This window comes from Alligator sinensis, unplaced genomic scaffold (genome assembly GCF_000455745.1).
Source record: "Alligator sinensis unplaced genomic scaffold, ASM45574v1 scaffold889_1, whole genome shotgun sequence".
Lineage (NCBI taxonomy): Eukaryota > Metazoa > Chordata > Crocodylia > Alligatoridae > Alligator > Alligator sinensis.
Window position 1 is genome coordinate 1064843 of NW_005842361.1, and position 19151 is coordinate 1083993.

Genomic DNA, 19151 nt, shown 5'->3' on the forward strand with positions numbered 1-19151 from the left:
GATGTAGCCTCCCAAAGTGAGGGAGGGAGTGGGGTTGGGGCAATGAGCAGCTCATATACAAGGGTGTGGGGGGGGCAGCTCCTGCTACTACACACACCCCAGGAGGGCATGGGGGAGGTGTGCCCCCAGATCTGCACACAGAGCAATGGCAAGCTGCTGCTGCGGGGAGGGTAGATCAAGGCCCCAGATGTGGGGAGGGAGTGGGGCTGGGGCAGGAGCTGCCCAGCAGGGGTGGTGTGCAGGACTAAGCCATGCGGGAGGGGGGCAGGTGGTGCTATGCGCACTCTGGGAGAGCATGGGGTGCATATGCCCCCAGATCTGCATGCAGATCACAGGAAGGCTGCTGCTGCAGGTTGGGGCACTGTGCTTTTCCCGACAGGGGGCTGGGCCAGGCTGCACTCAGGGCGGGTGGTGGTCGCACTGGGACGGGGCTTAAGCGGGGCTACTGTGAATTCTGGATTTGCTGTAGCCCTGCCATAGCCCTGCTTCTGTAGGCCCCTGTGGTGAGGGAGGGAGTGAGGCTGGGGCTGTGGCAGGAGGAGGCTCCTTGAGGCTGGGACTGGAGCTGGGGCTGGTCGCTGCCCAGCCGGGGTGGAGTGTAGGTTGGAGCCGCAAGCGGCTCATCCTGGAGGGTGTTGGGGGTAGCGGCTCCTGCTGCTGCACACACCCCGGGAGAGCATGGGGGGCATGTGGCTATGGATCTGCACGCAGGCCCCCAGATGAGCTCCCACAGCTCTGTCCCATGCTCTGCCCCAGCTGGGCAGCACCTGGCCCTGCTCTAGCCCCACTCCCTCCCTCACCACAGAGGCCTGTGGGAGAGGGGCTGTGGGTAAGGGTGCTACAGCCACTCCAGAATTTGTCATAGCCCTCCCAACCGCCCTTCCAGTGCTGCTGCTGCTGCTTGTCTGAAGCACAGCCCAGCCTAGCCCCCGCCCGGAACAGCCCAACACAGTCCCGTCCCCAGCCCACCACGACACCCATGTCAGCATAAACCTGATGGCCCAAGCTTTGTAAGTTTTTATGACTGAAGTGAAGAGCTGAGAAGAGGCTTATGTTGATCTGATGCTGAAAAATTATGCATGCAGGGGAGGGAATTCCATGTGTTAAGGTGCAACTACTGAAGCAGGTGACTGTTCTCATAACTTTCAAAGTCAGAAGGGACTGTTAGTCTGACCTGTCTAACACATCAGGAGCTTTCTGCAGCCAGTGGAAAAAAACACATTTGCAGATCTGTGTTATAGCAGCTGTTGCCATCTCCTGTTCTGCACCTTTGCTGCTTCGGCACTGCCTGTTCTTAATCCCCAAGTTGGGAAACATAGTCCCTGATCTTGCACCATAGAAATCCATTGGCATTTTGCTATTAATTTCAACTGGAGAAGGATCAAACCCTTTACTTATTAACTTATTCAGTGAGGAAACATAAAAAGGCAACGATTCAAGGAAGTAACTGGGTCAGACAAACTTACCTATTCATTGATTTTTCTCACCTCAAGACAGTTTGACACGAACAATTTTAAGTTGTAAGGGGAAATAAAAAGTAAGGAATATATATCAAGTCAGTGCATACATCTAGTTTTTATAACTAGATTTTCTGTGCCACTTAAAATGATTATGCTTATTCATGCCTGAATATTGAAAGAGAAATACAATCATTGCAGTTTATTGTCTTTTATTTTATTTTACTCTAGTCTTAGAAATTCTGTTGTACGCATAATGCCTGATAGTTCCAGGGATATAAATATAACCAGAGAGGTTTTATTGACCAAAAGACTCAAAGCTATCATAAGACTGATAGCAAATCCATTAACCCTGTAAATATCTTATTTCATTAATTGGTTTGCTCTGTGCACTGGAATTGTTCTCTGCTTGAATTGGTCTAAGGAAAAAAAATAGATTCCTTGTTTATCTGGAGTCTAGTTTTGAGAATCCAGGTCATCCTAAAAATTCTGAAACTGCACTGCCACTTTCCCCCTGAATTAACAAAGACATTGTAAACTTGGTGTAATTATCCACACCAGACTGCAGTCCCTTGGCTCTCTCATCTCAGCAACCTCAAATTGTATTTTGCCATGCTTATCTTTTCTTTTTCCATGGCAAGGTACAATATGTCTGCAGAGTAAATGCCTGAGAGCAGGCAGAATGATCATTTACAATGCTAAGCAGTTTTGAAATAATTTTGAGCGCTTGTTCCTTAGGAACCAGATGAAAGCCTCAGATGATTAATTATGGCAGGGTTAACGTGTGCACTTTTTAAAAAAGTGAATGTTCAGAATGACTTGATGTCAGCCGTGGATCTAGAATTCTGTGCTGAGAGACTGAGACAATGGGACCTGTATGCAGATAGATAACATTATATAAATCACCTGTATATTTATGAGGAACAGTAAATTGTGTACTCCTTAATGCACTGTGCAAGAAATAATCTTGAAAACCTGGCAGTCATGCAGAGCAGACACATGTATGCAGTTTGTTAGTGTCTTGGGTCAGTTTGCAATGAATAAACATCAAAGTCGTTGATGAATAAACATTATCTGTTGTAGTGTTTTGATAGTTTTCAGATGAGCGGAATAGAATAAGGACATTTTGCCATTCATTGTAGTTGCAGGCAATACTTAACAATAAGTGGGTAATAAGAGAGAGTATTGGCTTCAGCTGAGCCAGAGTTTCAACTATGGTACTAGGCTTTCCCTAGCCAGTGTCTCCTGTAGCACTTGTGGATAAGAGCATTATTCACATCACTATATAACATGATGGAGGTCTCATCCCTTTGCTTACATTTAACAAACATAGATGATCTCTCTGTTAATTTAGTGCTTAGCACCTTTCAAGTCTATGGCTATTTTTAATGTGGTTATATTCTGTTTGACTGTGTCATAATTAGCACCAGAAACAGTGAAAGAGTAGCAACTGTTGGGAGCTGCTGTTAGAAGTCTTGAAATTGATAGGACAGTTTTAAGGCTGTTAGTGCCACAGCACTGAAAGGGGTTGAGATTGGTTATTCTCTTATAAGCATTGTTTTCATTGGGTCCAGATAAGTGCCTACTCTAGTTAAGCACATAGCCTTTTGGTCCTCAGATTATATATTTAAAGTGTGTACACTGTACTCTGTACAGACCTGATACTTATCATTAATCAAGTAGTAGGAAAGTTGCTGAAATACATAGGCAGCAAAGAAATATTATTTAAGGCAATTTTACTATAAATTTCAAATCTGTTATAGTATTGTTCTGATTAGAAGCTGACTTTGCATATAAATTGACCCCAGACCTTAAACTTTGGTTTTAGGAAAAACAGCCATGTTTCTTAATATACCATATTTACTTGCATATATATATGCTTTTTCCTGAAAAATCAGCCACTTAAAATTCAGATGTGTCTTTTAAGCAAGGAAGCTGATTTTAGTTCTGGAATAGAAGCATCCTGCTTTGATTCCTGCTCCACACAGCAGCAGCAGTGGCATTTCTATTCTGGCAGCTCAGGGAGTCAGGTGACTTAATTGTTCCTTCTTCTTCCCTTCACAAGTGTTAATGATTATCTTACCTTTTTAATGGGTTTAATTTTCCACTAATTAAGCTAAGCTTTCTTCTGGCAATTTTGACCTAGTTACTTTGGGTCTCTCTTCCAGTCTTTCAGTCTTGCAGGTTGTTTTTAGCATTTTTGAAAATCGTAGATCTACCCATGGAGGCCAGTCTTCATCAACAGAGATAGGGTTTCAGCTTTTGGTTGAGCAAAAAAAGGTGGGTGAGTGAACTGAAGATTAGTTCCGTGCAGCCTTAACTTTGGAAATGTTTTTGCTTAATTTGTCCTTCCTGAAAACAAAGTGCATGTCTTATTTGGGGAATACAGTATGTGATAAAATACAGTACATCAATAACTCAAAGTAAAGACCTTGAATTACTGTTGCACTTATAAAAAGGGATCCTGGTTTTCTGTGTTTAAAAACCACAATTTTTCTGATAAAAACACACACACACATTCTCTGATTTAAAAACCCAAAATCCACAATCAAAATGAAATGCCACTATATATATAGGTATCATTTGAACACAATGTTTTATTGATACATTTACAATTTCAAAGCAATTTGAAAGCCTACGAATGCCTCAATGAATATAATAAAATAAATTCTGTCCGTCTTACAGCCCCAATCCTCTCCACCAATTGGCAGTGAGAGGTGGGGCTGCATGATGGACAGCCCTCGCAACCAATCAGCAGCAAGGGGTAGGGCTACAGGGGCCCCTTGGCCAGTCAGAAATGTGAGGGAGCACTGCACTCTGCCTGTGAAAATGGTTGCCAGCCTGGGCATCTGTCCGTGAAATGGGTCAGTGGCTACCTTGAGATTGCTAGACCCCTACTTGTAAAATCCCACAGTATAATCAAATAGCCAAGTAAAGGACCCAAAGAAGTTAAATGGACTAAAAATATTAAAATAATAACTACTGAAATTAATTTGACTTGACGGTTTTATTGTAGGCACAAACTATTGTGGGTTCAAAAGGCAGAACTATATAGGTAAACCTTGCATATAAGATGGGTACAATTTTAATGGTCCTTTCAGAGGGAAAAAAGGTAGACTTTCAGTTAGAAAAACACAGCTCATAACTGTGCAAACTCAAAAATTATATGTGAGAGAGAGTAAATACCTGGGATACTGTTGAACAGAGTCTGATAGTATGTTCTGCCACTGACATAGGGCACTGAAGACTCTGAACCAACAATTCTTCCCATTTATTTTAGTTTCATATAGTATTAGGTAAATTCATTCCAATCTAATTTCAATGCTATCTTGAAAAGTTTTGTTTTTTTCTTTTCCGTAAGTGTTTTGGCTATACATAATTCCATTGTGACGAACAGTTGTGTCATTCTCACTGTTTAGCCCAAAACTGCTTCAAGAGCGTTGAATGAGATGATAACCATACTTTGTGAAGTGTGAAGGATAGTTGCATCTCTTGGTGTTTCCCACTGTTTAATACTTGGCCTTTTGTGACTAAGATCAAGTGCCTTCTAGAGCACTGGTCAGCAGCCTTTCAGAGCCATGAGCTACAACAACCCAGCTCAGGTCTGAGGCAGGACATTGTTCTAACTATGCCATGGCCGTTGCTGCTGAGGTGCAGCATAGCTCCTGAGGTCCCAGCTGAGGTGCAGCATAGCTCCTAGCTGCCCAGCCTGGGGTAGCTTCTTGCTGCCTGATGTGGGTGTGGGCAAAGCCCCTTGCTGCCAGCATGCTACCAAACCCCACCACTTCCACAGGCTGTATCCAGTGGCCTTGTGGGCTATATGTTTCTGAGCCCTATTCTTTATTATCAAAAAATATTTGGATTAGCAGAAATTAATGACAGCATGCTGCCAATCAGCATGATATGAAAGTTGTTAAAAAGAATAAACGAATAGTTAGCAAATACATTCACAGAGAAACCTTGTTTAACCTAACACAAGAAATACAGAGGAATCTTGTTTAACTTAACAAAAGAAACGTGATAAAACCAACATTAATTTTCACTTAATTTTTGTTACTGCTGGGTGTTGTGACTTGTCCTGTGTTGTTAACTTACTTAAGATGCACAGTCCTGTAGTCTGACTCTTGAGGATGCTGTCAGATGAGGAATTCAAATGGACTGTGTTTAACTTCCAGAGACACATAGTCTCTCTGGGTCTCAGCTTATTCCATTGATTTCCTGTCTTTTGGCACTCAAAGTGAAAGGTTCATGTCCTTCTCACTTTTTCCCTGCCTATGAAATCAGTTAATATTGAAATAAACATTGAAATTGACCTGAAAGGACAGTCCATTGTATGGATATATGGGGATGCGGAGATCATGATTCTCTTACTACTGTTGATTCAGACTGTCTGCTATAGCATTGGTTTGTACTTAGTCAAAGTCTGATGTTTCCAAGCAATTCAAAAAGTCTTGAAACTTAAAAGATAATGAAATCCAAGATTTTTTCAGATACTTCCTTCAGCCCCTACCCTGGCATACTTCACATATTTTCCAAATCCTAGCCTGGGTGCCCTATGATGTAATGCTTACCAGGATGTGAATAATACAGTTGGCCGAGGAGGAACCTGACAGTGGATGTCAGGCTTATCTTGTAGTTCTGACTGGCAGCTGTGAAGCAGGCAGACAGTACAAAGCTGTCATACAGTTGAGAGCGCTTGGCTCATTACACAGAAGGACTCTTCAGGTGCAGTATAACAGTAATAATAATCAGTACATTATTTCTACTCTACCCTAATCATTTCTGAGCCTTCCAGAACAGATTTTTCTTAGTGTAAATGTTGTACTTAGTGCTGGAGTGCTGGAGCAGCAACACAGGAAGCTGTAGTATCCTGTCCACAGAACAAATGCAGTCTGGGCACATAACAGTGAAACCTTTTGCCTCTGCTCCCATGTTAGTGTGACTGTCATGTTATGATTCATCTGTGGACAGGTGATGTGTCAGTGTGACATGACCCTTAGTTCGATAGCTTGACCTCTATGCTAATTGAGTCCTTTAACTCTCTGCTGAGAATGTCATTTAACATCATTTGCTATGGGGGCTTTTGTAAACGGGGATACTTATTTATTAAAACTTGGGTGAGCCCCATTGACCCAAACAGAACATAGAATCATAGAACATTAGAGTTAGAAGGGACCTCAGGAGATCATCTAGTCCAACTTCCTGCTCAAAGGAGGACCATCCCCAACTATATCATCCCAACCAAGGCTTTGTCTACCCAGGTCTTAAAAACCTCTAAAGATGGAGATTCCACAACTTCTCTGGGTAACCTGTTTCGGTGCTTTACTACCCTCCTCATACAAATGTTTTCCCTGATATCTAACCTAAACTCCCTGCTGCAACTTGAGATCATTGCTCCTTGTTCTGTCATCTGCCACCACTGAGAACACTCTACCTCCATCCTGTTTGGAACCACCCTTCAGGTAGTTGAAGGTGGTATTAAATCCCTTCAGGTAGTTGAGGGTATTAAATCCCCTCTCAGTCTTCTCTTCTCCAAATTAAATAAGCCCAGTTCCCTCAGCCTCTCCTCAGAAGTCATGTGCTCCACCTCTCTAACCATTTTTGTTGACCTCTGCTAGACCCTCTCCAATTTGTCTATGTCCTTTCTGTACTGGGGGCCCAAAACTGGACACATTACTCAAGACGTGGCTTCACCAGTGCCTAACAAAGGGAAATAATTATTTCCCTTGATCTGGCAACACTCCTACTAATGCAGGCCAATATGCTGTTAGCCTTCTTGGCAACAAGGGCACACTGTTGGCTCATTCAGCTTATTGTCCACTGCAATCCCCAAGTCCTTTTCTGCAGAACTGTTGCTTAGTCAGTTGTTCCCAAGCTGTAGCAGTACGTGGGATTGTTTTTTTCCTAAGTGCAGGACTCTGCAATTGTCTTTATTGAACATAATTAAGGGCCAGATCCAAACTGTTCTTATAGGTGCCTAAGTGGAACTCATGAACAATTTAGGGTTTTAATTCCCAAAAAGCTATCCAAATCAACCCAGCTTGAGGGGCTGCAAAACAATTTAAGCACCTAAAATCATTTGGTACCTCCATTTTGGCCTAGAGTTTCCTGAGTATGTATCTTGGAGCTTCCGAGTATAAGCAGAGCAGTTTGAGAATCTATGCCCTGAACTCTTACATAAGCCTCATAATCTAAAAAAAGGGGATCAAACATATGGCTCAGAGAGGCAGGGCATCTGGGCCGCTGTCTTCTTCCTGCGGGAGAATCCAGAAGTGAGGGCAGGAGTCACCCAATCATGGGGTTCATGTCCCCTTGTCAGCCTCCAGCTACTACAGGGGGAATTGTCAATGTGGCATTTACTGCAGCTACCACCAAATTTACCAGTCCCCACAGGAATTGGCAGCAAGCAGCTACAGGGGTGGGCAGCAACCTTTGCAGTACAGGTTGCGTGTCCCACAACACCCTGTCAAGAGCCAGACCCCTAACCGCCCTGGTGGTGCTGTGGGTAGAGGCCACCACAACCAAACAGATGTGGAGGCGGGGGAGAATGACAGTGAGGATGGTGCTGGCTTCACTGCCCTCCTCTTCCCCCCCACCCCGGGCCCCGCTCCTTGGAGGCAACAGTGGCGCAGGGTGGTGGCAGCGCAGCACTGGCCTCACCTCCCCTCCCTCCCTGCTATCAAGGCGGCGCTCCATCCCGCCGTCATTCTTGATGGGCAGTTCACTAGTGTTAAAATAATAAGCACAAAAATATTTACTATACAAATAAAAGCACTCCAAGAAGTATGAAGTTTGAGCCCATTTTGAATTTTTTAGACTTTAGAACTTAAGAAGTATAAGCACATCTTAACAATCGCATGGCACTGTACCAACAAAAAGACCCTGGTAGTAGGTCTGTGAAATTCCATGGGACCACCTCCCCTCCACACTGTTCAAGGTTACTGCTGCTATATGAGATGAGTACAAAGGAAATGTCAGGATAAAGGACAAATGTTTTCAGATTATAATTGAAGTGTAAAGTTTCCTTTAACTATATACAATACAAACTGTAGCATTGCTTTATATTCTAAACTGCTGTCTGGTAAGTGTCAGAGGATGAAGCTTCATCATGGCATTCTTGTGAGCCTGGTAAGCCCCCCAGATGGTTACACAGTTTGCCTGAGGTCACATAGTCAAGTCAGCAGCAAAGCCAAAAGTATCAAAAATCTCCTGACTCCAAGTCTTTTGAATTTAATGACCATGGTACTGATTCAGCAAGGTGCCTGTGCCTGTGCTTAAATCCATTTTTAAATCAGATGTATACACAAACTCTTACTCTAAATCAGAATTTGTGTGCCTTTGTATGTCAGATATAGCTGGGAGCCATCCTCTCTTCAAACCCCATCTTTTTCCAACATGAACTTTAAACTTTCTTAGTTTCACAACCAGTATGAAAAACACTAGAGGAACAAATATATGCACCTGTTTAAAAAAAAACCCCCAAACCTGGCGTATATTTCAGTCATGTATTTCAAGTTTGGCTTCATATTTAGTAGGCAACCGTTGATCCTCTGGATCACAGTGTACATGTAAGAGGTCTAGTCAGATGCCTGATGAATCCATTTGTGGCTGACAAGCCTAATTCAAGAGCAACAGTTTGTTGCAAGTTTCACAGATCCATATGTTGTCTGAGTTGGAGTCCAAGTTTATAGCATGCCACTTCCTTCTTTCTCACTTTGCTGCCATCCTCTGGATCAAAGCCACTTCATGTTGAGCTGCATCCGGTGGTTTCATATATGCCCCCTGTAAAGGTGTCAGCTTTTGTTGGATGCAGTAAGGACTAGGAGATGGAGATTGTAGCAGAAAATTAAACACTACAGTTTTTCATAATAGTAATTCAAAATAACTATAAAAATGTAGCACTGAAGGTTCTTCCTGTTACGTGCTATGTTTTGAGAAATTTTGAATAAACATGGGGACTATTTAATTTGAAGCAGTGTTGCAGAGGCCCTTTTTCAGCCATCCAAAAGGGTAAATAACCTTTGTGCTTATATTTCTGCATAGAATATTTATACACTAAAGTCTTACCATGCAAAGGGGGTGCCACAGCATCTGGCCAACCTCCCTTGGCTGGAGAGGTTTGAACTGCCCTTTTGCTCCTCTGAACATGCAAAGAAGGTGAGGCAACTGTCCTCAAATAGGATATTTAGGGAAGTCAGCTTGATGTGCAGGGTAAATGCAGATTGTTACAGGATGCTACCGATTTAGAAGGGTAGTAATAGACATTAGTTGTGATCATAGAAGCAAAATAAAATCAATAAATATGCTGAAGCATTTTCCCAGGTCAAGTTCAACACAGCTCTATGAGAGTGACAAAAAAAGAACAAGTAGGTGTTGTTGTGTTTACAAATGAGTCAATTATCCAGCTGGAAAAAACAGGTTCATTTCTGTGAATCCTGTCTAGTTAACAGCAGTGATGATTAGTTGACCCATGTTGCGGTGCCTGAATGTAAGGAACTGGTCCTTTTGTATTTCTCCTGATGTTAAACATGCCATTTTCATCAACTCTTTCAGCATTAGTGTCAGTACTGTCTCACTTGTGATTCATATTGTTTGTGATTCCAAAGCTCAGTGGGCAAAAGGGGGGAGAATATACACTGTGTTTGTATACGACATCACATGTCTTTTGATGTGAAAGTAATGAGGAAAGTCTTTTCTTTCTGCGTGTTGCCTGCAATTTGGAGGCAGCAAGGGATATGCTGGCAAACTAGTAGATTATTGTTTGCACCACACAGTTCTATTATTAAAAGCAGATGTATAGCAATGAATGACGCAAATAAAACTTTGCATTGGTTTTTGGAAAGACAGATACGCTCTTGAAAAGGAAATTGACAAAATGTCAGTAGTTGAACTTCTATTGTACAAAGATAGGGGTTCTTGTGATAAATATAGATGACTAGGAAACCATATTTTTAGAATACAGCAGGTGTTCTAGCTGATTGACAAGAAATGGAACATCATTTTATACATCTTCAGTTCTATCTTGGTGAGTTCAAAGTTGGGAATTTTTATTTATTTTCATCTCTGCTGCTTGGTAGCTGTACTAGTATGTAACTTTCAGAATCTGAGAGAGTAATCTTTTAAGTATTGTAATATTGTTTAGCCTGAGAAATCTCTGGATTGTGGTGACTTTCTCTGCTCATCACAAAGTGGTGCACAGAAGGTGGGGGGTATTTGTTTTTTAATACAACTCTAACAATTATTCTTAAAAACACAGTGCCAAGCTTTCTCTTTCACTGAGGTGCACACTGGAGTGGTGGAAACTAAATAGGAAGGGAAGAGCTGGAGAAGCAGAAGCTCCATGGTATATTTCTGTTTTATTGAAAGACCACAGAAATTTCTGTCAAGCTGGTATTTCGTAACTTTCAAGGTCTTGGCAGAAGGCAGTGCAGGACAGCACCTTAGGGCACCTATACATGTGCCCAATGTCTGCTTTGACATGTGCTAATTAGATTAATCAAATCTGATTAGCATTAAGCATGCTAATTAGTATGCCCCAGCAGCCTCAGTGTATCATGTATTCAGCATCTTGGCGCTTCAAAATAGCGGTGAGGGCACTAAAACTAAAGTTTGTCAAATGAATTTTAGTTGAAGTGCCCCCACCACCATTTTGAAGTGTGGGATCCTGAATACACAAGACACTGCAGGTGCTCCAGAGAGCCACTCTAATTAAAGCTCCCCACCCCAGAGCATGTGTAAAGATGCCCTTAGAGACTAACTGGTGCAGAGGCATAAGCTTTCATAAGTGACAGCCTACTTTGTCAGATATGATGAAAGGACTCAGAGTGCTTTGCTTTGCAATATAAATAATGCTCTGTAACATAGTATTTTTTTGTATGTAATACCATTAGAAAGCCTCAAACAGGATGTCAGAATACAGTTTTGGATAATCGATTGCCAGCTGTACTTGAACAGCACAATGATGATAACTCTTGAATCAACCTTGACAGCATGAATCTGTTTATTCCACACAAATTGTAAGGAGGTATGGTCAAAAGGAAAGGATAGCATGGCAAAGTAGCTTGTGTATGTTGTGTATAAAATACATAGAATTCTACTGGACCACTCAGACATTAGCAGAGCAACTAGATTAACTCTCAGTGGAAGGAGACAACTGTAAGTAATGTAACTAAGTAGGAGGGTGATCAGGACAACAGTCTAGGCACCCTTTTGGGGGATGAAGTGTGTTGGGGGGTGGGGGTACAGAAATAGCAACCCCGGCAGCTGTGGGCCAACCATCAGTGCTGCAACTGGCAGCCACACATGCTAATGCTGGAGGCACAGGGCTGCCCTGTTACACCTCTGAATGGCTTGTAGATTCTGGCAGTAGTCTTGCGGGGGAGAGAGCCAAGATGAAAATAAAAATATCAAGGCAGCAGGACAGCATGTTTGCTTCTTTGTGGAGCAAAAGGAAAATATTTGCTTCTTGAGTTTACTGTGTGAAATGAGTAGCACAGCTCCAGTTGTCACTCAAACATAAAGATGAGACAGATTCAGTATTCATTTTAGCTGGTGTGTTAATGAACGTTCATCAAAGAATTCTCTATTACCAGTATTTTCTAGAATTTATGCTATAAGATTGATCCTGTGATAGTAAGTTGCTGTACAAGGAAATTAAGAACAAAGCAGCGTGCAGGTTGACATTTTGACAATCCACTGTTATGTGTTGATATTTTCAAGCAAGATTAAACCAAGGCATTTCTTTCCACCTTTGTGTTCATTGATTCAGGCTGCTTCTAGCAGGCTCAAATATAGTCTTCTTGTTTAAACTAAAAAAGTCTGCCCAGTTTCTTAAGTAATGGAGATGTTTCTGCTTTCTTCTGTTTTGTTTTTCAGTGCTGTCAGCTGCCCATATTCTGAAATCAACTTAAACAAAGAAACTATCTTACCAGATCGTTTAAGTGGAGAAATTCCTCTGGCCAGTCCTATGCCCAGGAACAAAAAGACAGAAGTAAACGAAAGATCAGTCTCTCCTGTCATCAAGTAATTATGATTAAGACACTATTAGCAACAAACAATAATATCATCGTTTTATTTCAATTCTCTGCTACATACTTCACAGTACCTGAAGGTATTTTGGTTGCAAAAGGCCTATATGTTTCTCTGTATTTGCATTTCTAGGGAATCAGGATATCAGAGCTGATACAGTAGATCGTTGATCTAACAAAGAGCAATGCATATTCATTATCTGTGATTTTTAGCAAGAGTGCATTTTTACTGTTGGTAAGAGTGCAAATCATTAAGATGTTAATTGTAATTTCAGATTGGGTTTTAAATGATTGATTCTGATTGCAGAAGTAGTTCATTTGCATTTTTATTGTTTGCCAGAACAGCCTCATTGCCACATGTATGCATGAATGTTGCTGTTTGAAAAACAGCCATAATACATTTTGCTTTTATTGGGAAGGTGAGGAATCAAGGTATTAGGAATAAGTTTTGCAAGAGCAGATAACAGACCTGCCAGGAGAAAGTCAATGGATATTACAGCAAGAAGTTCCTCAGAGGTTTTTTCTTATATCACAAGTTTTAGATTTTGCATCATTTTAAAATAAATGTAACCTTTTCTGATTTCTGAGGACCACTTATGGGTGAAACATGATAATGTGTTGCATTCAACAATTTCACCCAGGTTTGAATTGCCTGTGAATTTCTGTTGAATTGAATCTGTGCCTAGGGACTCCTCAGGAAAAAATGTTCTTTGATCTCTCTCTTCCCAAGGACCCACATCCCTGGCAGGCCTGCAGAAGGGGCAAGCCTCTGGCTGTGCCACCCTACCTTTTCTCTCTTGGGAATTACCCAGTGATCCATAGAACACCCACTTCAGAGAGCTTCAGTTTTTTGGTCATCTCCTGGGAGTGGAGAGCGGGGGTGCAGAGAGGCAGGGAGAGAGTCAGAATGTCAGCATCCCATATAACACAGCAGACAACTCTTCTCTGAACAATATTTATTGTACCACTGCAGTTGCTTCTGTCCTTCCTCAAACTCCAATCTGTACTCTTTTGGATTGCTTTCTCTCTACTCTGTCCTCCTTGGGACTACTTTCTCATCCAGGTTTCTGTACACTCTGGGACTACACTTTCTCTTAGGCACAGTCCCACCCTCTCAACAAAACAATTACAAAAGTATAGTATTAACCCAGGAATTAACATTTTGTCATCAAATTAAACATTTTATCGGGAATCAGGGAGCAGAGCCTGCTGCCAGACCAAGACTTTCCCTGGGGTGAAAAGTGTGTCTAGGTGTCCTACTCACAAAGCTATTTACAGCAGCTATTTATATCAACACATACACTGCCTGTTCCCCTCACCCCCCTAAAAAAAAAAGTGTTCCCCACCAGAGCTGCAGGCTAGAACTCAGCCTACTTAGGTCTTTTTCATCACAGTGATCCTCTTCCACCTTGCTTGAATCCTTGAAAAACCATAAATGTGTCTGCTTTTGCAATGCATTCCATCTTAGCCTTAATCACTTAGATTTTAGTTTTTATTAATGATATAAAAATGCAGTTTTCAGGAGTACTGAGTGTTGGGCAAACTCCATTCCACTTGAACTCTTCCATGAGAGTTTTACCTTTGATTGTGTTGGGGAAAGAGTTCATTCAGTGCTGTGTACTTTTACAGTTTCACTGGTAAAATTCTATGAGGAACAACTAAGAAAATTTTACTTTTGATGGTTTCTGGTGTTTGGGTTTTTTTTAGATGGCCCTGTAATTTCCAACTGGAAGTCTCCTGTGAAGCAAGTAAGCTCAGGAACATAGCTCAGATTTTAAAACTATGTCAATTTGTTTTACAGTGATAGAAAATGTCCTAGCCCTGGACACACAGGCTCAAAATCTTCTGCTCATAATCGATTGTCTGGGAAATCTGTGTTGGAGACAACAAAGCAAGAAGATACAGAAAGTAAATCTCCTTGCAGGAAGCCTCCATTATGTGATGCGAAAGAAAAGAAACAGTCTAGGTAACTGTCAATCAGCTTCTTTTGAAATATGAACCGTTGGGATTGTATATATGAATTGCAGCCTGTCTGAGTACAGTACAGTGATTTATTCGTGGAATTCTTAGAAGCATGTGGGAAGGCACAAGAACGCCATGCAGTTGTCTCTGAATTCAAGTATGGAATAAATAATGTCATAATGTATTTAGCAAGTATATAATTCAAATCAGAGTGAAAAAATGAGACAGCATATATTTTAAAATAGAAAAAAATATTGAATATTTTAGAGTGAGGAATTTCCCTATCCTCTGCTTACAAATAAATCAAAGAGAGAGAGAGAGATTAAAATGAAAAGTGGCTGTTTTAATCCCCCCAAAAATAGAGTCTTACGGAATTAAATGGATAAGATATGGATAAGCTGTTTGTAAAACCATTGTGAAAGTTCAGCAAATGCTTTGACTGATGTCAGAAAGAGGTTATTTTGTTTGGGTGCATGCCTTAGAATTAAGAGAGAGAAACTTGAATGGTTACAGTGGGCTCTATGGGGATACAGGAGTCTGTCCATTCATTGTGAGCACAATACCTTACTGTGGTGGCAGTTTTATTTTTGTTGATAAGTAAAAACCTACTAGAATTGGAAAATATGCTTAATCCTCTGCACTGGGGCTGTCCAAATTCTCAGCAGCTGGAGGCTGCATGCAACACCAGACAGAGATCCAGGGACTGTGCACACCAGGAGCTGCTCCCCCTCCCCTCTGCAAGACCTCATGCACCACACACAGCCCAGCTCTCTCTGCCCTGGGCCATGTACAGCCCAGCTTCCCCTCTGCTGTCCCCTGTGCAACCCAGGTCCCCCTCTTAGCCCCATATGCCACTTGGGCAGCCCAGCTCCCCTGAGCCACACTGCAGCACCTTCCCTGCTGGGCACGTTGTGTGGGCAGCCCGCCTGTAGCATAGGTAGCCTGACTCTCTCTTTTTCCAAGCATGCAATACACACAGCCCTGATACCCTCTTGCATGCAACATGAGAAGCCTGGCCCCTTCCTGCAGTGCCACCCCTCCCTGCCGCCCTGGAGTGGGAATGGGAATCAGAAGCTGGAGGAGGGAGAGGGAGACCCCAGCTGCCACCACAAGAGCAGTAGGTAGAGTGGAGTCTGGGCAAGAGCCCAAAGACCACAAACTGACCCCATTAGGGCCACCATTTGGACAGCCCCACCCTGCGCCATCCAACATCATCTAAAACATAGCATACTCATAACATCCAGACTGCCAGTGGCAATAATGGCAAATGATTTGACATACTACTCTTCACTTACGGGAGTTAATCACATACAGTAGATATCTCACAGTAAAGTTTCAGTTATGGAAACTTACTGTTTAATTAAGAAGCAATTACATCCCCTGATCTCTTTTTAATTACAGTACCTTCTCTACTTCTCAATGTTGATGTTTACCAGACAACCCCCCCCCCCCCAAAACAAAACAAAAAAACAAAAGCAAAAACAGAACTGTAGGTGTAATTGAAAATCAGTTGTTTTACCTTTCGTTTACATGAAAAGATGTATTATTTGCATAAGCAGATGGCATGTATGTCAAGGAAATGGTGAAATCTTAATTTTTGCCTCTTATTTGTTCAATATTACACAATAATTTCACTAGCTTCTCTTATTAGCATCTCTGAAACTTTTTGGCAGACATTGTAAATTTAATTCTCCTGTCCTAATTTCACCTAAGAAACTGGTGTAGAAGAACTATGGGATTGAAATAGTTCAGAGATTTGTATATGTTTAAAGCTAAAACAGACTGTTAGATCATCTAGTCAGCCTGTTTGAAAATCGCAGGTATTAAATCCCATGGTTATCCCAGTACTGAGCCTGGCAACTTGTGCTCATCTAAAGCATATTAGACAGACATCCAGTCTGGATCTGGAGACATCGAGAGGTCTGGAAAATCACTTTCACTGTTGGAATTGCATGCACCTAACTTCAAATGTGAATATCACAGGCAGCCGTTGGTTCTTGTCATGCTTTTCTCCATTAGAATGCAGAGCATTCTACAGGATTATTGAATATCTTCTCGTCATGAAGGTACTTAACCATAGTAATTATGTCATCTCTCAATCTTCTTTTCCAGTTGCTAGATAAATTAAGCTTGTTAAGGGCTTATCTACCTTACAAACCTTCTGCCCACAGTTCTGATGCCAGCATGTGTCCCCACCTGCATGGCCTCTGGTGATTTCACACAGCTTCACTACAGCAGCTCTGCCAAATGTAGTGAGGCACCAGCTGTTTAAGGGACTATGTCTACCATCAGAAAGCCCACCGAGGCATGTCGGCACATGTTGTGTAGTGGTTTTCAAGTAGTGGTGAAGCCTTCTGTCACAGAGTTGGTGTTATCTTGTTGCAGGACGACAGGATTGTGCTATTGCAAGAGAACTCAAATGTATGGACACACAGTAGAACCTGTTCTGGAAGCAATGCTACATAGCATAGACCAGACCTAAGCCACTGTAAAACTTTTCTTCAGCTACCAAGTCATTTTTTAGCTGGTTCCTTGTTTCCCTTCAATTTTTCATCACCGTTTTTAAAATGTGGACAACAGAATTGTACTTATTCCTGAATTAGTCTCAGCAATACCGTAACAGAGTTAAAATAATTTTCCTGCTATTATGCATTGCTCCCCAGTTTATACATCCAAAAGCTGCATTTAGCCCTTGTGCCACACATCACAATGGGAGCTACAGTTGTTGTTTGTCTGCTATGTCACTTCTTCCTAGGATACAGTTGCTATCCTATTACAGGATAATAGTATCTTTCCCAGGATACTATTCCACACATGTAGCTTGCAATCCTTTTCCTCAGCGTAGACATTCTGCATTTCTTTCTATAAAACCACGTTGGGCGCATCCAAATGAGTGCATACATGCATTTTCCCGGAGACAAATAGCAGCAGTACAATATGCGCCACTACTACAGGAAACACCTGTGGACGTGCACTCTGGTGCATGGCAAGTTGTCCTGGGTGGGGTAGGGAACCCATCTGTCTCCACTTTCAAAGTCATAGAATAATAGAAAAAGAGAGTTGGAAAGGACAGAAGTCATCTAGTCTGACCCCCTGCTCAAAGCAAGATTAGCCCCAACTACTGAGCAGGACTACTAAATCCTAAGCAGCCATGGGCTTGAATTGCAAGAAAATTATGAAAGAGCCACTCCATACTTTACACTGTCCCACAGGAACATAGGACATCACAAGGCATGTTCATGGCCCACCTGGACACCGCTTTTAAAAGATTCTAGTCTGAGACCTATATGTTATGATCCACATTGATGACACCATCTTGAAGAAGCACAGTAACTGTTCTTTAGACTGTTCCTAATCCATTTGCTTTGTGCTTTATTGGCATTGCATGGTGTTGACTTTTTAAACAGGAAATGCTTAAGTACTATGTCCTGTTTCTCATTCAGTTCTTATTTTCTTTTCTTTTTTTTTTAAGTGGCTATGGTTGCTTCATCTTGTGATGAACCAGGAGAGCATACTGGTATACTTGCAGCCCCTTTTGATTCCAGGCCCACCCAAAGTTTAAAACGAAATACCTCGCAGTGGCAGCAGCATTTCTAGTCAGGCAATGCTGAGGGAGTGAATTGACTTCATGATTCATTATAATCTATCTCATCCCCTCTAAACAGTTAATTTTATGGGTGTTAACAGTCCTCTCTTCATTTTAATGGTCTTGATATTCCACCAATCAAACTGTCCTTTGTTCTACAATTGTGCTATCTGTTACTTGCTCCTAGTGATGAGGCTTCTATTTCACAACCCTGCAGATTGTTTTTAGCTCATTCCAGTAAAGTTATATTTATTTTTCCTTCAATTTTAAACTGAATAATATAGCCCTAGGCCCATAGCATATTAGTAAATTTTCTAGTTTATTTTTCACTGGACAAAAATATGTTGTTTTACATGTGATGATGCATCTCGCCATCTGCACATGCCTTCTCAAAATTGTATATCCATGAGTGAATTAAATCCTGTTGGTATGTAGCAGGCTACCACATACCTGCTTGGTGCCCCTGGTTTTTGGTAGACCTCTTTCTTTACTCCAAAACAGGCCTGCAGGAGCCTGGCATTTAACTGCTCATCTCAGCCAGGATGATGGTTCCTCTAGACATGAGCTATAGCACAACTATGGGCATTCAAGTAACTTCACTGAAAAAACGTAGGCGTCTATTGCAGTACCAGTGTCCTCCAGTGAGGGTTTTTGTGGATCACCATCTTAGATGTGTTCACACAAATTCTGGGTAAGTTGCATTGTAGGGGCCAGATTCTATTGCACTCTGTTCTCAAGGATATTTAAAAACAGAAACTGCCAAATGTGAGTGGATCCTTCTTTTCTGTGACTCAGTTGTAAGGGTCATAGGAGGGTGTGTAGAAAAAATATGGATTTTCAAGGATTTGAACAGCATGAAACAGAGATTCATACTTAGGTTCTTAAGTCCATTTATACTTCCAGTAGATAGAATAGATGGCCCTAGATATTTTAGTCCTTTTTTTAATCTGACTAGCAGCCTATGGATGAAGTTATGTATGCCAGTTCTGATTTTCTGGGATTAGTTTACATGTAAATTCCATCAGTCAGGCTCAAGGTAATTGGTATTCCTCTCCTCCCACCATAGGCACCTTTTTGCTTTCCTCCACATTTAGTGAGATGCAGGTCATTTGAGCTTTG

General features: G+C 41.7%; 1 protein-coding gene across 1 annotated transcript in view; it reads left to right on the forward strand.

The window, feature by feature from the left end:
• L3MBTL3 (L3MBTL3, histone methyl-lysine binding protein) overlaps positions 1-19151 on the forward strand; it is a 167974-nt gene that overhangs the window by 115652 nt on the left and 33171 nt on the right. Inside the window, 2 exon segments of the mRNA XM_014522505.2 lie at positions 12333-12479; positions 14286-14450. Coding sequence (XP_014377991.1) covers positions 12333-12479; positions 14286-14450 — 312 coding nt within the window.